Below are 24,455 nucleotides of genomic sequence, written 5' to 3' on the forward strand. Positions count from 1 at the left end.
GTTTGTTGTGGATGATAATCTTGAGTTATTATATTTAATTAATGTAGTTTAAGACTTTTTATTTACTCTAAGGTTACTGATAACTCTCTAAAAGTAGAGTCCTATCAAGTCTTTTTGTATTTAATATGGCACTCTTATTCACCATTTTCTCATTATTTACCCCATTTATTCTACTTAGTGAGCATGAAATCATTTATTGTGGTCCAACATGAAAAAAATATGATTTGGCATAAATCGATCGTAATTGTACATTTAATTGAGTTATGTGGTAAAATTTCAGACATTTATGTTGAACCATGAGGGAGTAGCAAATCTGGAAATAAATGGGGGATGACATGTAAATTTTAAATCCACATCATTAGCCCAGGTGGGTCATTGATTACCCAATGAGGAACATCCTATGTGGACAACTTATACCTTTTCAGCCCTAAGGGGGAACCCATGCTCAATATAAAAGGAAAAGGAAGACCAAGAGGAGGGGAGCCACACTTTGGGGAGAAAAATCGAATTACACAGCAGCAGCCTCTGCTGCAGTGAATTGCTATGAAACCAGAGAAGAAGAAGAAAACCCTAATCCAGCAGCTGTTGACAGCAGAAGGAAAAGGAGACCAACAAGGATTGATTAGGGCAAAGAGGTGGATGTGAGTGCTCAAGGGAAGGGAACTTCCATTGAAGAACGGCAACAAAGTTGGATAACTCTGTATTTCCTTACTCTCTTTTCTTATTCTATCAATTTTATATGATTAAGATGTGGGTTCCTCTGTTTAATTCAATTTGTATGGAGAGTTAAACTTTATAGGGGAGGCGAAAGAGTTTTATATAGTTTAAGTATGGTTACGGTATGATTTTAGTTTATTAAAGAGTTGTTGTTAATGATTTACATGTGTGTTTAATTAGCTACTTTACATACATAGTTGTTCTCCTATTCGGGAGAAGAGAGGGAGCAATGAAATCCTCTTTAATACTCTATTTCCATAGCAAGGAGACTTGAAGGGTAATAGAAGCGTTAGGAATAATTCTTCTCCTAGAGTTCCATAGCAAGGAGACTTGAAGGGTAATAGAAGGGTTAGGAATAATTCTTCTCGTAGAGTTCCATAGCAAGGACACTTGAAGGGTAATCGAAGGGTTAGGAATAATTCTTCTCCCAGAGTCTTGTTAATAGAAATTATAACGATTATGGAAATAATCACCATTCTTGACCCTCGGAAGTGGGCCTAGGAATCTATTAAAAGGAACTAAAATTTACCACAAAACTCAACAACTTACCTATTAAATCTCTCTTAGCGGAACCTTCCTCATTATAGTTGATTTTCTCTCATCATTTTTTGTTTTTCGACAGCAGTGGCACTCTGTTTTAGTTTTGTTTAAGTAGTTAAAATCACCAACACCCATTTGAATGTTACCCAAAAACTCACTTAATTTCCAGCGATAAAATTAACCAAAAAGATAAATTCTCTGTGGAATCGATAATTTACTTATTACTTGCTACTTGTGGTAGTGTATACTTTCACTTATTCTTGTGAAGTTTACATCATTTTATTATATACATCCACAAGCGATCAAGTTTTTTGCGCCGTTGCCGGGGAACCTAATTTGGTTATTTTACTTGTAGATTTTCGTGATCTAGAGCCAACAAGAAGCCATAGTAAGTTGAATTTTCAACTATTGTATTTACTGCGGAAGAATTGAGTTTACTGATGCAGAATTCTGTGTATGAACCCACTTACAGGTTTGGAATTTATTTTGGATCCTGAAATAGAGAGAACATTTAGACGAAGGTGGAAGGAGAAAAAGAAAATGATAGAACAGAATATACAGCAAATAGAACTTGGAGCCCAGTTGAATTGGGAGTTTGAAAATCAAGCGATGATGTCTAATCAAGAGAGAATTACTTCCAATGCCATAAATTTAGCAGATGACAGAGAAAGAGCGATCCGAGCATATGCACACCTAGCTGTGGAAGAGCTAAATCCGTGCATTATTAGACCCAAAATGCAAGCAACCACGTTTGAGCTAAAACCCGTGATGTTTCAAATGTTGCAAACCATTGGGCAATTTCATGGACTGCCGTCGAAAGATCCTCACCTACACCTAAAGTCATTTTTGGGAGTTAGTGACTCATTTCGATTCCAAGGACTGGATAAAGATGTGATTAGACTGAGCTTATTCCCATATTCATTGAGGGATGGTGCTAAATCATGGTTGAATACCTTAGCACCGGAAACAATTGATTCTTGGAATAGTCTAGCAGAGAAATTTTTTATCAAGTATTTTCCACCCACTGTAAACGCACGGTTCAGAAATGAGATTGTTGTTATTCAACAGTTTGAAGATGAGACACTAAGTGAAGCTTGGGAGAGATTTAAGGAGATGCTTAGAAAGTGTCCTCACCATGGACTACCTCATTGTATACAAATGGAGACTTTCTACAATGGATTAAATATTGCTACTAAACATGTAGTTGATGCTTCCGCCAATGGAGCTATTTTGTCAAAGACATACAATGAAGCATATGAGATTTTAGAGAGAATAACATCTAACAATTGTCAATGGGCCGATGTGAGAAGCAATCAAGGAAAGAAGACTCGAAGAGTACTTGAAGTTGATGCTTTGTCTTCTATCAAAGCTCAACTAGCTTCGGTGACTAATATTTTACAAAATCTAGCGTTGGGACAAGACTTCATGTTTAAAGCACCAGTCCATACAGCTGCTGTAATTAACCAGACAGTAGCCGAATCTTGTGTATATTGTGGAGAGGAATACACCTTTGATAAATGTCCAAGCAATTCGGCCTCAATTTTCTATGTCGGGAATCAAGCTAGTCAAGGCAACTCAAAAAATAATCCCTTCTAAAATACTTATAATCCGGGGTGGAGAAATCATCCAAACTTCTCATGGAAGAGACAAGGCTCATCCAAACAACAAATGCCACCTAAAACAAATTACCCTCCGGGTTTTGGATTACAAAATCAATTGGCTTATAGTTCTCAACAAGTCAACATCCAAGGGAAAGGAACTAGCCAAGCTCAATACACATCGGGAACATCTATTGAAAGCCTAATAGAGGAATATATGGCTAAAAATGATGTCGTGATACAAAATCAACAAGCCTCATCGCGAAATTTGGAAGTTCAAGTAGGTCAATTAGCAACTGAGTTACGAAATAGGCCTCTTGGGAAGCTGCCAGCAGACACCGAAACACCAAAAAGAGAAGGCAAAGAGCAATGTCAAGCAATAGTGTTGAGAAGTGGAAAAAAAATACCCAGCAGGGGAGAAAAAAAGTGCAGAACAAGGTGACAGCCATTCCCAAGAAACTACTGATACACAGCAGAGGAATGAGGAACCTGCTGTACAGAAAGAACACAACAAGGATTATGCAGAAATTGAGGAGCAGCCTAAAATGCAAACAACTGGACAAGAGAGCAGAACATACACACCAACACCTCCTTTTCCACAAAGAATAAAAAGAAAGAAAGAGGAAGTCCATTTTGAGAAGTTTATGGATATTCTGAAGGAAATTCATATAAACATACTACTAGTGGAAGCTTTGAAGCAAATGCCAAATTATGTGAAATTCTTGAAGGATGTACTCACTAATAGAAGGAAGTGTGAAGAATTTAAGGTGGTGTCACTAAATGAAGAGTGTAGTGCAATATTGAAGAACAAGATCCCTCTAAAGGAGAAAGACCCTAGGTCGTTCACTATTCTCGTATCAATTGGAGGAAAGGAGCTAGGAAGAGCATTATGTGACTTGGGAGAAAGCATCAACTTAATGCCTCTATCCATTTACAAGAATTTGGGGATTGGAGAGGCTAGAACGACTACAGTCACCTTACAACTAGCGATAGTTCCATCACTTATCTCGAAGGAAACATTGAGGACATCTTAAGTCAAGTTGACAAATTCATATTTCTTGCAAATTTTATCATTTTAGATTATGAAGCCAATCATGATGTACCAATTATTTTGGGTAGGCTATTTTGAAGACCGGAAGAATATTAGTATATGTCTACAAAGGAACCATCACGTTAAGAATGGGTGACCAAAAAGTTGAATTTAATATCAATGACAGCATGAAATATCTAGCAGTGACAGAGGATGCTCACCAGTATATAAATTGACAGAACAACCAGCGACCGAGGAATGGGATGATGGGGAAAGCGAGCAGGAAGAAGACAGGAGCTGGAATGACAGAATAGAATAGTTAGCAGTTTTAGGTGAATTCAGCAGAACTTTTGAGTCACTAGAATGTGAGAGAAGAAAGAGTTCACCGATGAGATCATCTATTGAGAGAGCACCGCAGCTGGACTTGAAACCACTACCTCCTAACCTTAAATATGCTTATTTAGGTGACAAGAAGACACTACCCATCATCATCTCAGCGACACTATCTTCGGCTCAAGAGGATATGCTCCTAGAAACATTGAAGAAGCACAAGGGGGCGATAGGTTGGACATTGGCGGATATAGAGGGAATTGGCCCTTCACTATGCATGCACAAGATACAATTGGAGGAAGGAAAAGTTAAATTCATTGAGCAACAAAGACGATTAAATCCCATGATCAAGGAGGTCGTTAGAAAGGAGATTCTCAAATGGCTAGATGCTGGTATAATTTATCCAATTGTAAACAGCAGCTGGGTCAGTCCTATTCAATGTGTTCCGAAGAAAAGAGGGATAACAGTAATGACAAATGAGAATAATGAGTTGATCCCCACTAGAATAGTGAATGGATGGAGAATTTGCATGGATTATAGAAGGCTAAACAAAGCGACACGTAAGGATCATTTTCCCTTACCGTTCATTGATCAAAATCTTGATACGCTTGTTGGAAAGTCACATTATTGCTTCTAGGATGGTTATTTGTGATACAATCAAATTACAATCAGTTTAGAAGATCAAGAGAAAACTACATTTACATGCCCATATGGAATTTTTGCCTTTAGACAAATGCCCTTTGGACTATATAATGCTTCAGCAACATTTCAATGTTGCATGATGGCCATTTTTACAGATATGGTAGAAACATTTATGGAGATATTCATGGATGACTTTTCGGTTTATGGAGAATCTTTTGAGACTTGTTTGTGCGATTTGGGGAAGGTTCTACAAAGATGTGAAGAGAAGAATCTTGTCCTGAATTGGTTAAAATGTCATTTCATGGTCAATGAGGGAATAGTGCTAGGCCACAAGATCTAGGAATAGAAGTTGATAGAGCCAAGATAGAAGCTATCAAAAGATTGAATCCACCTACGTCAGTTAAAGGCTTAAGAAGCTTTTTGGGCTATGCAGGGTTTTATAAGAGGTTTATTAAATATTTATCCAAGATCGCAAAACCGTTGTGTAGTTTGTTGGAGTCAAATAGAAAATTCGTTTTTGACAAACAATGCATGGCTCCCTTCCAAGTATTAAAGACAGCGCTGACCACAGCTCCTGTAATGTCAACTCCCGATTGGGATTCACCATTTGAGTTGATGTGTGATGCTAGTGGCCATGCTGTGGGGGCAATGTCAGGACAGAAAAGGGGAAGGTACTTCATCCTATCTATTATGCAAGCTGTTAAAAATGAGAAATAGAAATAGAATTGGGATCGAAAGTATGATCTTCATTAATGTTTACCACATTTTAAATAGGATACAAACTATCAACTAATACCTAAAAATGAGAAAAAATATATAACTAACTAAATCTTGTAAATAAGATAAAATATACTGTTAATCAAATCTAACATAAAATATACTACTAACAACTCCCAAAATGTCTAAGATATACTCCCTACCTAATTATTAAAATATATCTCCAAATATCATATCTTAATACTCCCCCTCAAGTTAGAGAGTGTATGTCAATCACACCCAACTTGTCCTTCAAAAAATCAAACTGGTGTCTTCCCAAAGCTTTAGTGAAAACATCTACCAATTGCATTTTAGTCAAGACATAACACGGTTTGTTGATTCCAGCTTGTAACTTTTCTCGAACTATATGACAATCTATTTCAATGTGTTACGTAAGTTCATGAAAAACTGGATTGGCTGCAATATGTAATGCTGCTTGATTATCACAATATAATAATGCTGGTTCGGATAGTGTAACATTCAAGTCTTGAAAAATATATCTAAACCAAGTTAACTCTAAACAAGTATTTGTCATAGCTCGATGCTCGGCTTCTGCTGATGATCTGGACACATTAGTCTGCTTTTTAGACTTCCAAGAAATAATTGAATTTTCGAGAAAAATGCAGAACCCAGAAATAGACCGTCTGGAAGTTCGACAACCACCCCAGTCAGAATCGCAATATGCTTGTAATCTTAAATTGTTTTCAGATGGTAGTAGGAGTCCTTGACCAAGTGTACCTTTGATGTATCTCAAAACTCGAAGAGCTGCCTCCCAATGTGGTTTGCTTGGTTCATGCATAAATTGTCTAAGCATACGAACTGAATAAACTATGTCAGGCCTAGTAACGGTCAAATATATTAATCTGCCAATCAACCGTCTGTATTTACTTGAATCATTCAACTTCTCCCCGTCAGTTAAAGAAAGTTTCAGATTTTGCTCCATAGGAAATTTTTCTGGACGTGCTCTTGTAAGACCTGTGTCTTGAAGGATTTCTAGAGCATACTTCCTTTGAGACATAAAAATTCCTTTTCTAGATCGAGAAAATTCAATGCCTAGAGAATATTTCAAATTCCCCTAATCTTTGATAAGAAATTTCTTGAGTAAAGTAGTCTTGAGATATTGAATTTCTTTGAGATCATTGCCTGTCAACAGAATATCATCAACATAGATTAGAACTACAGTGAAAGAAGTACCTCTACTCCTAGTAAATAAAGAGTAATCTGCTTTGGACTGAGTGTAGCCTGCATTTTGTATAGTGATAGAAAATATGGAGAACCAATTGCGAGAAGCCTATTTTAATACATAAGGAGATTTAAGGAGCCGACATACTGTATTCTCCCCCTGTCGGCGAAGACTTGGTGGTAAAGACATATAGACTTCCTCGTCTAGATTACCATGGAGAAAGGCATTTTGAACATCCAACTGATGGGTAAACCATTTTCGGGCAGCAGCAACAGTGAGTAAGCAACGAAGTGTAGTAAGTTTCGCTGTAGGAGAAAATGTCTCTGTGTAATCAATACCTTCAACCTGATTGTATCCCTTTGCTACCAGTCGAGCTTTATAACGTTCAACAGAACCATCAGAGTTGTATTTAATTTTGTACACCCAACGACAACCAATAGCTTTATGACCAGGTGGTAGAGGAACGAGACACCAAGTATGATTACGTTCCAAAGCTGCAATTTCATCATTCATAGCCTGCTGCCATAACGGGTCACCAACTGCCTCGTCATAGGTTTTAGGTTCTGTCTGAGATGTAATAAGAGCTAGAAAAGCACGTTGAGTAGGAGAAAAAGGAGAGAATGAAAGGTAATGATGAAGTGGATACCTGGTGCCAGTGATGAGATTTGAGCTAGAGGTTAAATGATTGTCTCCAGAAGACATCTCATAATCCTTATGCCAAGCTGGAGGTTGTTTAGTACGTACGAGTAGAACGTCGGAGTGGAACTGATATATCAGGTGGGATAGGATTAGAATTAGTGGGTGAATCTAGAGAAGGAACAGAAGGTGGAGGAGACGACGAAGTAGTAGGTGAAGGAATAGGAGGTGAAGGAGGAATAGGATCATGAAGTGGTACAATAGGAGTCAAAAGAGCTAATGTCAAAGTTTGTGAAGCTGATGAAAAAGGAAAATCATCTTCACAAAATTTAACATCACGGCTAATAAAGAATTTGTGAGATTGCATGTCATACAACTTGTAACCTTTATGACCACAAGGATATCCTACGAAAACACAAGAAATTGCCCGAGGTTCAAATTTTTGCTTAGGATGTACTATAGTTGCATAAGATTTACAACCCAAAAATTTAAGATGATGAAATGTAGGTGGTCGTTTGTAGAGTGCTTCAAAGGGTGTCTTGTTAGATAACAATGGTGATGGCGTTCTATTTATAAGATAAACAGCATAAATGCTCTCTCCCAAAAACTTAAGTGGAACCTATGACTTAAAGAGAAGAGCCCTAGCTATATTTAGGATATGACGATGCTTACGTTCTACGACTCCATTTTGTTTTGGAGTATAGACACAAGTGCGCTGAAATTCAATGCCACAAGAAGTAAAAAATGGTTGCAAAGATAGGAACTGAGTCCCATTATCTGATCGAACTATTTTGATAGTAGTATGCAATTGAGTTTGAACGAATTTAACAAAGTTCATTAACAAATGATGTACTTCTGACTTATGTTGCATTAGAAAAACCCAAGTACATCGAGTAAAATCATCAACAATAGTCAGAAAAAAACGCAAACCAGAATGGGTAGGAATTTTATGTGGTCCCCAAACATCACAATGTATCAAATCAAAGGCAGAATGGGTTGTTATTGAACTTCTTGGAAAAGACAACCTACTTTATTTTGCTAACGGGCATATACTACAGTTATGAGAATAACTAGCATTATTAAGATGCAATTGATCAGCTAGAAATTTAAAACGAGAAAAAGAAGGATGACGTAGGCGTAAATGCCACAAATCAGATGACTGAGATATTTGATGAGCTGAAGATTTGATTGGAGATGAAGAAATATGATAGAGACCTCCAAATTGTTTACCCGAGCCAATCATCTTCCCCGTAGCCAAGTCCTGCATCACACAAGAATCAGGATAGAAGGTGCATAACATTTCAAGTCATTGGTAAGTTTGCTGATGGACATTAGGTTTAAATTGAATGAAGGCACACATAAAACATTGTTTAATTTAAGGTCAGGGCTAAGGGAAATATTGCCAGTATGCGACACATGTGCTGTCCCTCCATTAGGTAAATTTATTGTAGACATGATGGCAGCCTTCGGTTCAGTCATAACAGAAGATTTTGATACGATATGATCCGTAGCTCCACTATCGAGAATCCATGAATTAGAACTCGCAAAGTTAATAGATAATGTAAATACTGGAAACAAACCTGCAACATTGATGTGATTGTCAGAATTACCAGAAGGGTGATGATTGATTGCAGATAAGGCTTGTGCTATCTGTTGTAATTGCTCAGAAGAAAAATTTGGAATGGAATTAGGTGACTGTTCTTCTATATTCAACTGAAAAACATCGGCCATATTTGCAGATGATCGATATCCACGATTGTTGCGTTGATTGACTTGTCTTGCCCTTCCATAATTATTTTTTTGCCGACACCGACCTTCTGTATGTCTCCTTCTATCACAAAATTTACAGTGAAACTTAAGGATTCGACACTCATTAATTGTATGACCACTTTTATTGCAGTGTTCACATGATTTGTCCTTGGCGAATTTTGAATATTTTGTTTTCTTCTGCACTGCTGATGCAATCGAGAAATTCTCAGTAGGTTCAGAAGTTACCTGACGCTGCATCTCTTCTTGTACAAGTAATGAATAGGCTTGCCTCACATTAGGTAATGGAGTCATCATCAATATGTTAGATCTCACCGTTTTATAAGACTCATTGAGCCCCATGAGCAATTGCATCAACTTGTCTTCTTCGCGTTGATCATGTATTTGACGTTGATTACAAGTAAATGGTGTGCGGTACGCTTCCAGTTCATCCCAGAGTGCTTTGAGCTTGGTGAAATATGCTGACAGTGTCATGGTTCCTTGTGACATCGTTGCTATCGACTTTTGTATCTGAAAAATTGCTGGAGCATTCTTTTGTGAGAATTGTTCGTGAAGATCAACCCACACTTGATGAGATGTCTTGGCGTGAATAATGCCTTTAGCGATATGTGCTTCAACGGAATGAGTTAACCAAGATATTATCATACTGTTGCACTGATTCCAGAGTTCAAATTCGGTTGAATTTGCATCTTGAGACGGTTCTTCAATTGTGCCATCAATGAAGCCAATTTTCTTCTTGGCAATAAGAGCATGCATAACTGATTTACTCCAGGATTTGTAATTTGCTCCATTTAATTTGATTGGAACAAGTGAATATCCTGGCTGATCAGAGTGATGAATATAATCAGGATGTGTTAAATCAACCTCCGAAATTTTGAAGCTGGATTTGGCTGATTCCGCCATAAAAGAAATTTTTATATTTAAGAACACCAAGATCGGTGCTCTGATACCATGTTAAGAATGAGAAATAGAAATAGAATTGGGATCGAAAGTATGATCTTCATTAATGTTTACCACGTTTTAAATAGGATACAAACTATCAACTAATACCTAAAAATGAGAAAAAATATATAACTAACTAAATCTTGTAAATAAGATAAAATATACTGTTAATCAAATCTAAGATAAAATATACTACTAACAACTCTCAAAATATCTAAGATATACTCCTAACTAATTATTAAAATATATCTCCAAATATCATATCTTAATACAAGTAAAACGTTGAATGAGGTTCAAGTGAATTATACAACCACTGAAAAAGAATTGTTGGTTGTAGTATTCGCTGTTGGAAAATTCAGAGCTTATTTATTTCAAGCGAAGGTGAAAGTGCACACTGACAACGCAACAATCAAGCACCTAATGATGAAACTGAATGCCAAGCCAAGATTAATTAGATGGATTCTACTGTTACAAGAGTTCGAGATAGAAATCGTGGACACAAAAGGAGCTAATAACCATGTAGCGGATCACTTGTCTAGAATGTTGAACATGGAAGAAAATGTATGCAAAGAAATTGATGATGCATTTTCGGATGAACAGTGGCTTGGAATAAACAGCAGTAGCAGCAGCTATTGCAGTAGGAGCAGTTACATCGGTAGCAGAATGACAGCAACTCCATGGTATGCAGACATAGCAAAAATTTTGGCTTGTGCCATCATACCCGAAGAGAAAAATTATCAACAAAGGAAGAGGTTTTTCCACGAATCCAAAAGTTACATTTGGGATGAACCTTTTCTTTTTAAACAATGTGGAGACGGCATAATGAGAAGATGCATTTCGGACAACGAAATACCAACAATTCTTGAACAATGTCATGCATCTCCGTATGGAGGTCATTTTGGAGGGCAAAGGATAGCAGCCAAGGTATTTCAATCGGGTTTCTATTAGCCAACAATTTTCAAAGATGCAAAAGAATTTTGCAAGGGTTGTGATTAATGAAAAAGGACGGGAAATATCAGTAAAAAGAAAAGCTACCCCTGAATTCAATTTTAGAAGTGGAACTTTTTGATGTATGGGACACTGACTTTATGAGACCATTTCCGCCATTATAGGAACTTATTTATTCTAGTGGTTGTCGACTATGTGTCCAAGTGGGTGGAAGCAATAGCTTATCCATCCAATGATGGGAAGACCATACTCAAGTTTTTAAAAAGAAACATATTCACTAGGTTTGGTGTACCAAGAGCATTAATCAGCGATGAGAGAACGCACTTTGTGAACAGATTGATGAATAGTCTTTTAGAGAGATACAATGTAAAACATAGAGTGGCGACACCTTATCATCCACACACCAATGGACAAGCAGAGGTCTCCAACAGAGGAATTAAAAGTATTTTGGAAAAGGTGGTACAACCAGACAGGAAAGATTGGTCGATGAAACTTGATGATGCATTATGGGCATACCAGACAACCTTCAAAACCCCTTTAGGAATGTCTCCTTACAAGCTAGTTTTTGGGAAAGCATGCCATCTACCCCTAGAATTGGAACATAAAACATTTTGGGCATTAAAGAAGTTAAATTTTGACTATGCAACAGATGGAGACTTGAGGCGAATGCAACTAAATGAGTTGGAAGAATTCAGGCACCTAGCCTACGAAAATGCTAAGATGTACAAAGAAAAAACAAAAATGTGGCATGACAACAAAATTAGGCCCAAGGAATTCTACCAAGGACAAAGAGTGTTGCTATTCAACTCCAAGCTGAAATTATTCCCTGGAAAATTAAAATCAAGATGGTACAGTCCGTTTATAGTTGAAGAAGTCACTCCCTATGGGGCAATAACGATAAAACATCGAGATGAAAGGAGACCTTTCACAATGAATGGACAGAGACTGATGCCATATTTGGGTGGAGAAGTAAAAAGAGGCATTGTCTCTTTAAGCTTAAAAGGCTGAAAAATAAAACATTTTGTGGCAAAAGGTAGCTGACAAAGAACGGTAGTAACAAGTAATAAACTCCCGGGAAGCCAAGTTAGTTTTCCTTCTCCTTTTATTTATGCACTTATAGTCGTTTTTAAATAGTTATCTTCACTTATCTTAGAATGATAGTTTTTTGTTTTTTATTTTTTTAGATTTATTTTACGTTTTTATCATGAATGATTCACATGCCCCAAGGAAGTAGCCAATTTTTGGTAGATGAATTAGGAGGATTCTAATGTTGTTAAAAAGGCTAATTTCAAAGGAGTAAGGAGGTTAACTACACTTGGTACATACTAGGTTGTGATTAGTCACAAAGTTATTCTCTTTCAGTGTATGCTGCCATAAAGTACCGTGTTCTCCCTCATTTGCATGAATTTGATCTAATTGTTGTGCACTTTCTCACGAAACCTCAAGTCAAAGCACCAACACAAAAGATGACAGCAATCTACTGTTAAACAAGAAAAAGGAAAACTTGACAGCAATCTGCTGTAAAACAAAAGAAAAAAGGAACAAATAGCAACAATCTGTTGTCAAACAAAAAAAGAAAAAAAAAAACTACAACAATTTAATGTAAAAAAAAAACGGTGCGAGGGAAGGAAGAAGTGCAACATGATGAATTACAAGAATAAATCAAGATCTCTTCCTAACGGGCACCGGTTCGAAAAGAAGAGAAAAAGGACAAGAACAAAATGGAGAACCTCCCAACACAAAAAGGAATAATCGCAAACGAGGAGGCGTACAGCAAGTATGAGCTCCTCAAGTCAAGAGTAGTGTTGGTGGAAAGAAGGTTCTCAGCATTCTACCCTACATTTCTGGAATCCTTTCTTAACGCCATCAACGATCTAGAGTGGGAGAAGTTCTATCATCAAAGGGAACAAGCTATAGTGCCGATAGTGAAGGAATTTTCGCACATATTGATCAAGAGGAAGGGTACACAACATTAATGAGAGGAAAAATAGTTGATTGGAGCCCTAAAGCCATCAACCAACTGTTTCACCTACAATCTTTTGAGCACACCACCTTCAAGAAAATGGTGCTAGCTCCATCGGATGATCAACTTGAGATGGCCTTGAAGATGGTAGCTATAGAAGGAACACGGTGGCAGCTCTCGAGAGGAGGAGCAAGGACGATAAGAGTAGCAGACCTCAACCACGAAGCAAAAGTTTGGGTTGCCTTCGTAAAAACCAACTTACTACCCACTACACATGATACTACATTGTTAGCTGACAGAGTTTTATTGGTGTATGCAATCATAATGAATTTGAGCATTGATGTGGGCAAGATTGTAGCGGATGAAATTGTCAAATGTGCAAGTAAGAAAGTGGGGAGACTGTTTTTTCCACAGCTGATAACCATGTTGTGCCTGGAGGCTACAGTTCCTTTTGATGAGGAAGAAGAAAAACTTGAGGTAAGAAATTTGATGGACTACATGGAAACCCATAGGGATGGCGCCAGTAGTGGTAAGAGGAGGGACAGCAGAGTAACAGACGATATGGATCAACTGCTGAAACAGCAAGAGGCTTTACTCAGCTGGTGCGAAAACAGTGAAGGGAGTTGCAAGGCATATTGGTCTTATGTCAAAAAGAGGGATGAGGAAATACATAAAGCCTTAAGAACCAAGTCCAAAAATTCAGCATTTCTAAGTTTTACAGAAGAGATTTTTAAAGAGTGGAGCCACAAAGAATCATTGAATGTGGTAGAGGAGGAAGAGAACACTTCCTCTAACGATGCCTAAAATCAAGGGAATTATCTGATCACACCCTTTATAACCTTGTTGTCTGCTTTAGAAGTATATATTCTTATATTATGTTTGTTTTTGTTTGTTTGTTTTATTGTGTTGACTGCATATAATTTTGAAACATGCACATGCATGCACACTAGAAGCATGAAATTTTTTTAGGAAGCAGTTTTCAATAGATCAGCATGGTTTCATATGCAGTCATGATGTTTTGTGCAAGAACGAGGGATGTATTGTCAAATGCTTCAATATGATAAATAAAACAATAAGGTGAGTGGTGTGTTTCTCTAAGTGGACAAAGGGGTTAAGGGAATTACAGCTCAAATGGAATGGAGTATTCATCAAAGTTGAGGATCCAATCTATGATAATCCACCTTAATCAGAAAGAATTCTCATAATTCACCCAACCTTTAGACCATTTTTCCAACAGAAACAAAAACCAAGAGCTTCTGCACCTTAATATACTTTCAAGAATGATTCCACACCCACACTAATGCTCATTGAGAACAATGGCTAGTTTAAGTTTGGGGTATTAAAGCAATTCTATCACCCCATACAAAATGCAAAGCAAAAAAAAAAAAAAAAAAAAAAAAAAAAAAAAAAAAAAAAAAATCCATACCCGAAACTACTCCTCTTCAACCTAAAGCTTGAACTCTCAATGCTAAAAAAGTGGAAAGCAAACAAATTGTCTCAATTGATCGTTGTCAGGCAATCTGCATCACCAATGAAGATGTCTAAATCGAATGTAATTGGGATGTAAATGTTAAAAAGAATAAAAAAATAAAAAAACTATCCTTATTGTTCAGGTGACTTGCATCACAAATGTAGCCACACTAAACACTACAGGATGCTAGCAAGAGAGTCGAGCTAAGGGAGAATGAGTGTTAGCCTATATAGTCATCCCTTGAAGACTTGCGTGATTTGCATCACAAGTGGAGGCACCCAAAGAATAGGGGGATGACTTGAAGGATTCTTGGGAGGAAAAAAAATAATTGTGTTGTGACAAGAGAAAGTTAATGAAATAAATTATGAAGCAAGTCACAAAAGCAAAGGTAAAAGGAATGGTAATCATTTTAGAAGTGTTTTGGGGAATACGGTGGAAGTGAGGAATGTGTTATTTTTCTTGTAAGATTTAGTAATAAGTGTAGGGTGAAATGTGGGGGAAAAACTAATTTGAGGAAGGAATATAAAGAACGTGATCTAAATCATCCTAATACTCTACAAACATAAATATAAAAAGAAAAATTTTGTTAATGAGAAAAAAAAAGTAGAATCAAGTCTTTTTGTATTTAATATGGCACTCTTATTCATCATTTTGTCATTATTTACCCTATTTATTCTACTTAGTGAGCATGAAATCGTTTATTGTGGTCTAACATGAAAAAAATATGATTTGTTCTTAATTGTACATTTAATTGAGTTATGTGGTAAAATTTCAGACATTTATGTTGAACCATGAGAGAGTAGCAAATCGGGAAATAAATGGGGAGATGACATGGAAATTTTAAATCCACATCACCAGTCTAAGTGGGTCATTGATTACCCAATGAGGAACATCCTATTGCACAACTTATTCCTTTTCATCCCTAAAGGGGACTCATGCTCAATATAAAAGGAAAAGAAAGACCAAGAGGAGGAGAGACACTTTAGGAGAGAAAAATCAGATTAGACAGCAGTGCCTCTGCTGCTGCTGTGAACTACTGTGAAACAAGAGAAGAAGAAAAACCCTAATCCAGCAATTGTTGACAAGCAGAAGGAAGAGAAGACCAAGAAGAATAGATTAGGACAACGAGGTGGACGTGAGAGCTCAAGGGAAGGGAACTTCCATTGAAGAATGGCAACAAAGTTAGATGACTCTCTATTTCCTTACTCTCTTTTCTATTCTATATACATCCACGAGCGATCAGTTACACTTTCATAATTATGCTCATATACTATGAAAATTACAGCTTTTGTAATGCCTTAGGGAAGGCCAAGAATTTTCATTTTTGAGGGTATATAAAATCATTTATGTTTTCTTTGTAAACTAAACCTCAAAAATGTAGCAAAAAGAGCATTTCTGCTTTCCTTTAGCCAATGGCTAAGTTTCTTTACAATTTTACTTAGTTTAGATTGCATGTATCGAATCATTCAAGCTTGACATGATCGATCTTTCTTGTGGAGTGATTTGAATCTCAAACAAGTATTTTTACATTGAGCTATTTGATCAACAAGGTAATCCAAATTTTTCTTTCGGTTGGAGTGATTCCTTATCAATAGGGCTAAGTTTCTTTAAAATTCTATGCAATTTATGTTACATATCATTCCAGATTGATCTAATCAATCTTGCTTGTCGATTGATTTGATCTTGCCTTAATATATTCGATTAACAAGATAATCTGAATCTTAATTTTCACAACCGCTTTGGAGTTTCTTGCTAGGTTTTGGGTGTTAGAGTCTTATATTAGAGGCAAGAGGTTTTAATTCGGCTGGAAGTTACGCCAGTACGATCTCCAAGAAGTAAACTGCCAAAATTAAATTGAGAAAGAAGCTCTTTTGAGCTTGCCAATTGTTCCCCTTTGAGAAATCGAAAAAGAGTGATAATGGTACCCTTTAAAAATGACAAAAAAAAAAAAAAATGGCACAAGGAAAAATATATTTGGGACGTCCATTTTTGTTAAAAAGATGGGTCAAATTCATTAATATTTAATATTTCCTACTATGAAGTTGAAAAATGTTTATCGTAACTAAATATTATCTCCACGTGCTTTTCATGACCTGTCTTGGAGTTTATTGGAGTTTATTGATGAACTTTGGGAGTTGGGGCCTTATATTTATGGACAGAGGTTTTGAATAGGCAAGAACGTAGGCCAAGTGAAATTTTGAAGAAAAGCTACTAAATTTTAACCCGAAAGAAACTCTTATGAACTTGCAAATGGTGCCCTTTTGAGAATCCACAAAAAAGCGGGCAACGTACTTCTTCAAAAAATCGATGAATCGACGGTTTTGTAGTTTATTACTAGCTTTTGGACCTTAGAGTCTTATATTTTTTTCCGAGAGGTTTTCAATGAGCTTCAATTTAGGCCTAGAACGTTCTCAAAAAAAAGTAAACTACAAAATTAAGACTGAGAAAGAAACTCTTACGCGCTTGCCAGTGATGGCCCTTTGAGAAATCACAAAAAGGTGGCGAGCAATACTCCTTTAAAAATGACAAAAAAGAATGGCTCGAGAAATATACTTTTGGGACGTGATTTTCTTCTCAAGAGATTGGTAAAATTCATCGATATTTAACACTTTATATAAAAAATTGACTTGCTAATTCATATATTGGACCCAAATAAGAATAATAATCAACAAGTAGAATCTCTACGACATTACACGTAACTTGAACGACATTGTACCAAAGCACAAAGGAAAATTTTGAAATGCAAGAGGAGCATAGACACCTTACACGTAACTTGTTTTCTTCTCAACTTTGACATGCATCTGACATAAGGCACCACAACTCACTCTCCAGCACTTTCGACCGTTTCTTCTCAACGTTGGGATACAAAATTATTGAAGATTACGAACCAAAGACAATGAAAACATCATCCAAAACTTCAAAATCGTAAAAAGGCACCAAAGATATCTGGATGGGATGCGAGGTGTGTATGCCCTGAACCACCAAATGCGTTCGAACTCTTTACTTTCTTCATCACAGAAATTGGATTTGGTAGAAGATAATTGGGAATAGCTTTGTCGAGTACAAAAGAAACTTATACACATGCTCATAACAGTTTTTGATATTGGGCAGAAGAATTAACCCAATAACTAACTCCACTAACAAAATAAAAATAATCATAGTTGCAACATATGATTTCAATACAAGATAAAATAACATAGACACATTATTAATAAGTTGTTATCTAGTTTCTTTCTCCCGGTTTCATTCGAGTTAAAATTGGCTTATGACACTTTGGGTGTCTTGGAGGCAATTTGGCTCCCCATTCGTGCAAATACGGAAGTTTGTCACAATTTTTAAAGAATTCAAATATCTAGTCGGTAAGCAAAGACTCTTTCCATCTTGAGTGAAGGTTGCTAAATGAAGTTTAGAGTTAGAAATTGGTGTCCAAGAACTCTGTTGGCCTAAGCAGTCAAGTGAGAGAGATGGCTTAAGGCCTTCTCCACGGGCCTTTCTTTAAGCATAAACCGGTGCTTGACATCCTAATTGGACTACCACCATTGTCATGACTCCATCGACTTGAGTTGAAGCAATTGCTTAGGAAAATTTCTTCGTTGTCATTTGAGACTTTGATACATTGGTTACCTTGCGGATGATTATAACATATGAGAACGACGCAGTGGAGTTTGGATCTGGGTACCACCAAAAATGTTATAAAAATTGTTAGTTAAATAACCTCCCTTTGATCGTACCCATATTCGCTGACAAACAAAGGAAATGGGTTTAATCCTTTTATCACAAATCTATCATGGTCTAAGTGGCCATTGATAATATTTGCACATATATTGTTTAGTGGTTGCTGTAGAAATTTACTCTCACAATCTCCACTAAAGGAATACAAGTGCACCTAAAAAACCAACTTGTTTTCTAATGTTCTTACGTTCAAGGGTTTCTCTTTTAAGCATCGAAGATCATTATCATAGTTTAGGCCAGAAACCATCACTAAAACCTTTGAGTTGATGTTGTGGATTGGTGTTACTCCTTGAGTTACATAATTGTTCCAATCATTTGCATTTTCCATTGTTTCTCGTATCTCATTTCGCAAGCTCATTGCAACCACCTAAATACCATAAAAAGATATATTATTATTTTGTCAATGTAATATTATAGAAGTCTTCTAATGCTCGAGTATAGTTTCAAGAATGTCAGACAAAAATTTGATGTGGTACGTACCGTTGGTTTGTTGGTGAAGCGTTGAGCAACTAAACTAAGACCTTGTAGCCATTCTTGAGGGTCAAACTTGCGATTCCCAAAGAAGCCATTGCCATCGTTAAGAGAGCAACACCATCTTGGCTAGCTAATGTGGTTGTCTGCAATCACCATTAAACCACTTTCTCTAAGGACATCAACAACAGCTTCATAGGCTTCAACAATAGTCTTGTTGAATACAAAAGGATCATGTTGAGCCAATCCAGCTTTTGCTTGTTTTATATCAAGAAGGTCAAAATTCTCTTCAACTGTCCTATTTGCATAGCGAGTGAACATGTGGGTTGCATACGTCAATCGTACACAATTAAACCTCAACTTCATTGCCTCATCTGCTAGTTCTTTTAATGGCCCGTGGTTGAGACCTTCCGCTAGCATGCTTTGTATGTGGGAAGGCCAATTCACGCGCACAAGCTTTACTCGACGCCCGGTTGCATAATCAATTATCCATCTTTCTTTCATTGACAATGGTAAAGAATAAACGAATGGAGATAGAAACACAAATAATTGGGCTAGAAAAAGAATAGCCTGACTTTTTCCTTTTAACTTTCCTAAATTTGGAAGCTTTACTTATAATTTCTTGCAAATCCGTTAACCACCGATAAATGATGCTGACAAACTAGTCAAGAAACTTGGTGTGAACAAAAGTAATAGGTTAGAGAATGTGTTCTTCTTCGAGGTTTCTTTTTTATCAAATATTGGAGCATGATCCTCGTGACAAATTGAATATAAAAATAGTAGCTAAGGTGGATGCTTAAGCATTCAATTTCTTATATAGCAAAGCTTACGATACTTTTTGGGTTATGAAAATTTCTTCAATTAAGATATTACTTCACTCGAGTTAAAAATAATAATCACAACAATAAGGAGAGAAGAAAAATCAAGCATAGTTTGCTTCCAAATCCTTTCAAGCATTGGCTTAGGGATTCAACTAACAAACTTTAAAACCATGTATAGGATTTTGGTCTAAAATTTAGAATTTAAAGCAAAATATAGCATATTTTAATTTGTTACAAGTTATTTTTACCTTATCCAGTTCTACCTTTATTTTAATATAGACTATTATGTGCGACTATAAATATCGAAGAATTGTGTGTTTCAATGAGCAGACTTGAAATCATTGAATTTCAAAGCATAGCTAAAATGACATGGAAAACAATTAAAAGATATTGCTCTAGCTTGGGTTTTTGTCTGGTTCACTGTCAAAGCCTACTCATTGCCTCTTTCAACCAGTGGAAGATGGATCGTCGATGCAATAACGGGCCAACGTGTGAAGTTGGTGTGTGTAAACTGGCCATCTCACATGCAGGTCATGCTGGCAGAGGGTCTTCACCTCCAGCCGCTTGACAGCATCACCGCTATGGTAGCAAAGTTGCAGTTCAATTGTATGCGCTTGACGTACTCAATCCACATGTTCACACGCTATGCCAATTTGACCGTTCAACAATCCCTCGAGAATTTTGGTATGAAAAATGCCATGACAGGCATAACCCAAAATAATCCTTTTATGTTGAACATGACTCTGGTTGAAACTTATGGGGCTGTTGTTGATTCACTTGCAACACAAGGAGTCATAGTGGTTTCAGATAACCATATAAGCCAACCACGTTGGTGCTGTAACGATGACGATGGCAATGGCTTTTTTGGAGATCGTTATTTTGATCATCAAGAATGGCTACAAGGAATTGGCTTTGCCGCTCAAAGTCTAAAACATAAACTTCAAGTATGCTTTTTTTTTTCTTTTTTTTTTTTTTAATTTCTTTTTTCTTTTTGAAACTTTTAAAACTACGGAAATATGAGTGGTATAATAGTACAAATCTTAAGTTCGATAACTTGCTCGGTCTCAAAAACTATTTCTTTTTTCCTTTTTGTCCACGAGTTCACAAGCATGCACAAGCAATATAGTATTGCACAATGGTACAGTCTTCTTCTCCACAATCATACCCTAGAGCATAGCAAACCTTAAGTGTTATTTTAGGTGATGATAAATTTTTATCCACGGTTCCACAATTGTGTGGATAATTGTTTACTTTGGGCATAAACGTCTTGCGTCTTTGCTCTTGGTTTGATCTAAGAGATTTCATAGCATGGAGATAATTTTTCTTCGCTTATATCATGGATCCTTCTCTTTCCTAACCAATGTGGAGGTTTGATAGCATTTTCCATGGATGCATTAAACACTTTCTAAACAGTAGAATATAATTGAAACCAATGGTGAAGTTGGATCAAATAACTTTATTCAATGAAGCATTATTAAAGATTGTGTTTGGAACGATTCCATGATAATAAATATGCAAAATGTGATAGCAATGAGCTTGAGAAATGAGCTGCGATGATCAAACCAGAATGTTGACAAGTGGTTTCGGTACATGAGCCAAGGAGCTAATCTTATTCATCAAATCAACCCAAATGCACTAGTGATGGTTTCTGGGCTAGGCTACGACACTGATCTCAGCTTCTTGAAGAACAAATCTTTGGGCTTTAACTTAGACCACAAACTCGTATTTGAGGCTCACTTGTACTCCTTCACAAACAACATGGGCGAGTCGTGGACATCAAAGCCATTAAACACATTTTGTGCGATCGTTAACCAAGGATTTGAAGACCGAGTTAGATTTCTAGTGGGAGGACAAAATCCCGTGCCTCTATTTGTTAGTAAATTTGAGATCGACCAAACTGGTGCAAACGAGGGCCAAAATCGATTTTTGAGCTGCTTCTTTTCCTATCTTATTGAGAATGATTTTGACTTGGGCTTGTGGGCTTTGCAAGGTAGCTACTACTACTACTACAGAGAAGGCGTGAAAAATGCTGAGGAACTTTTGGTGTCTTAAATTCAAATTTTACGCAAGCCAAAAACCCTAAATTTCATCAAAGATTTCAGCTTATGCAAACAAAACTTCAAGGTACATCTTTTACATTTATAGGTTATTTTTCTAACCCTTTGTCTTCTTCCATTAGTTTTTCAGTTTTTTGTTTTGAGAATAAGATCTATTGCTTTCTATTTTAAGATTATACTCCTCTGTCTCCCTACTAATGAAATAATCAAGGCGGTTGCTTTCGACACAGATCCAAGTTCAAATCTCAGAACATCATTCATAATGTACCATCCTCAAAGTGGCGAGTGTGTGAGAACGAACAAGAAGTATCAATTAAGAATTAGTAGTTGTAAGACTTCTAATCGTTGGAGCCACGATGAAGATGGAGATCCAATTAAGTTGTCGGGATCTATACTATGTTTGAAAGCCGTAGGAGATGGACTCCCTCCAATTTTGTCTCAAGATTGCTCGGAAATATGCTTCAAATGCCAAACTTCAACTGGCCACTAGTGATGAACAAGGACTGACAAAGGTCTTCACTTTCACTTCAAATTGTGACTAAGAAGTGCATGTGTCCAGATGATTCTCAATGCCAAGAAGATCCCCAAAGTCAATGGTTTAAGCTTGTTCAATCAAATGTACTTATAAAGTAATCTCGAGTGGTAATTATATTATTGTATATTTCACATAGACTTTATTCATTTCATTAAAGATACAGAGCTTTCATTAAAGACATATTACTGTATTGTTGAACGACCTTTCTCTCTATTTGAAACTATTATTTTTCTTATTAACTTGTCCAATGATATTCCATTACGTCGTGAGTTTCCTCACTCTTTAATTTAATTTATTAGCTTAGCGCATATGATATGATATCATTTATAAAATTGGTCTTCCACATTCACATCCCTCAAGTACGGTGTATTTTGCCAATTCTAGCATACCTAAGTGGATGACACACAAACTTTGTCATTCTAAATGATGATGTTTCAATCTTCTCATCTCCCATTCTCGAACTAAAAAAGGCGGAAAAAAACACAACAAAAAATACTATGTTTTTTTTTTGCCGATTTGAGTACGGTTCCATGTTTGCTCTATCGCTAAAGTCGATAGTTCAATTTCTACCCTGCAAATGTTAAATTAAGATTAAAACAAATTACAAAATATTTTGAATCATATTGGAAATACAATTTTGAAATTGTCTTTATGAGCCTTGGACGAAATGAAATTTTCCTTGTAAGGCGAAGCCACATCATTTTAACAAGTAAAAAAATTTCTCTCTAAATTTTGATACATTCACTACCAAAATTTTCGCCTGCAACGTTAGTAATGCATTGTCATCGAACTAAGTAACATAACCTTTTTACCCTTAACCTAACCATATTCTTTTATCAATCGATCGTGATCATATCATTTTTATCGTTTATTGCATCCTTCTCGTATCTTATCTCAAACATATCATTAAACAAATTGTATCATAAATATTATCATACAATTCACATATTATACATATACATATCATATCATAAGCATATCGATCCATAAACAATTCACACATATCAATATATATGACACGTCCAGAACCATAGGGCACGTATCAACATCAAATATAATCATGTCGATAGTAATGCCACTTATTTGAATGACCTTAGCCTAAGTTCTATCTAACTCCAAATTAGCTTGCTTTCGCCCCTCGAATTCGTTCCCACTTATATCAAGACTCTTCACCCTATTAAAGATGTTCACCAAATTCATCGTTCCCACTTTTTTTTTTTTTTTTTTTAATTCCGTTAAGTAGATATTCATAGATCTTTTTTATTTTTATTTTAATCCATTCTTTTGGCTACTTAGTATAAAAATACTAACCTAAGCTAAATAATTGCAACAATTTGGGAGAGATCTAATTAGTTGTAATTTCTTAAAAATGAAATTGAGATAAACGAAAGGAATGATTTAATATATACCTTAACTACAACTACATCTCTGGTTTTTTACCAAATTTGACCTTTTATCTGTTTTTTTGATTTCTTTGTGCAGTGAAGTGATCTTTTGGCGTGGTTGGTTGAGGAGACATAAATGGGGAAAGGATGAGAGATCAGTGGAGAGAGGCCGATAAAGGTTATTTTTTTTCAACATAGTCTTCTTTTTTATTAGAATCTTCTAATAACATGTAAAAGATCCCACTTTTTGTCCTTCTATCTTGGCTTTTCCAATATCTTAACATCTTCATAGATTTTCACATCTTCTAACTCAAACGAGATGGAGTTGTCTAATGTGTTAGTTGTGACATTGTTAACAAATTTTTTTTTTTTTTTTTTTTTTTTTTTTATATGGTCCTCTTCATTCGACTCCAATGACAAACTTTGGAGCTAGTTCACTAATCTCCTGACAGATCGACTTGACCCCATGGAAGTATTGAGTAATCATTATGTTGCATTGTGAGATTGACAATAACTCGTTATCTAGAAGTTATAACCTTGTATCATTCTTTTTTAGAAAAGTGTCACAAACGTGTCCCATATTTCTTTTAGTGTCTTGTCATCCTGAATATGCTCCAACATCTCTTCTTGGACTATGATCTTCAAAGAAAATATTATTTTGTCTGCTTTGATTCTCCATTTGCGCAAGATGTCATTAGCATCCTCCTCTAACAACATAATTTCGCTTCTGCCAATGACTTTTCAAAGGTCTTGTTCTTGTAGATAGAACATCATGCACGTTACCCACGTGTTATACTTGTTTCTATTGAGTTTCTTGGTTCCTTTGACGACTTGGAGATCACCTGTCGTGTTGACAGCACCTAAGTAATACAAAATAAGCTAGTTTTCAACATATGACTTGTAAAGTCACGAACTACTCACATAGTAAAGA

The 24,455-nt window shown here is 36.2% G+C and overlaps 1 protein-coding gene, 1 non-coding gene and 2 pseudogenes across 2 annotated transcripts; 2 read left to right on the forward strand and 2 right to left on the reverse strand.

Annotated features, from left to right (window-relative positions):
- The first annotated feature begins 1,713 nt into the window (after window positions 1-1,713).
- On the forward strand, window positions 1,714-3,889 carry LOC111794553 (uncharacterized). The gene is made up of 2 exons (XM_087118482.1): window positions 1,714-2,827; window positions 3,270-3,889. The coding sequence occupies exons 1-2, from the start codon at window positions 1,714-1,716 to the stop codon at window positions 3,887-3,889; spliced, it is 1,734 nt and encodes a 577-aa protein (XP_086974608.1).
- On the reverse strand, window positions 2,294-2,399 carry LOC111782942 (small nucleolar RNA R71). The gene has a single exon (XR_002813241.1). It is a non-coding gene; the product is annotated as a small nucleolar RNA R71 (small nucleolar RNA).
- A 14,520-nt stretch (window positions 3,890-18,409) lies between the features above and the next one.
- On the reverse strand, window positions 18,410-19,092 carry LOC147788908 (glycosyl hydrolase 5 family protein pseudogene; annotated as a pseudogene).
- Window positions 19,093-19,915: 823 nt separating this feature from the next.
- On the forward strand, window positions 19,916-22,238 carry LOC147788909 (glycosyl hydrolase 5 family protein pseudogene; annotated as a pseudogene).
- The last annotated feature ends 2,217 nt before the right edge of the window (window positions 22,239-24,455 follow it).

This window comes from Cucurbita pepo, chromosome 16 (genome assembly GCF_057944985.1).
Source record: "Cucurbita pepo subsp. pepo isolate OVF chromosome 16, ASM5794498v1, whole genome shotgun sequence".
Taxonomy (NCBI): Eukaryota; Viridiplantae; Streptophyta; class Magnoliopsida; order Cucurbitales; family Cucurbitaceae; genus Cucurbita; species Cucurbita pepo.

Excerpts from the sequence above, each read along its gene's own strand:
- LOC111794553 (XM_087118482.1), top strand. The coding sequence starts at position 1,714 with ATGAACCCACTTACAGGTTTGGAATTTATTTTGGATCCTGAAATAGAG. Across the intron at positions 2,828-3,269 it reads CGGGAATCAAGCTAGTCAAG|GGGAGAAAAAAAGTGCAGAA; the intron begins GCAACTCAAAAA and ends AATACCCAGCAG.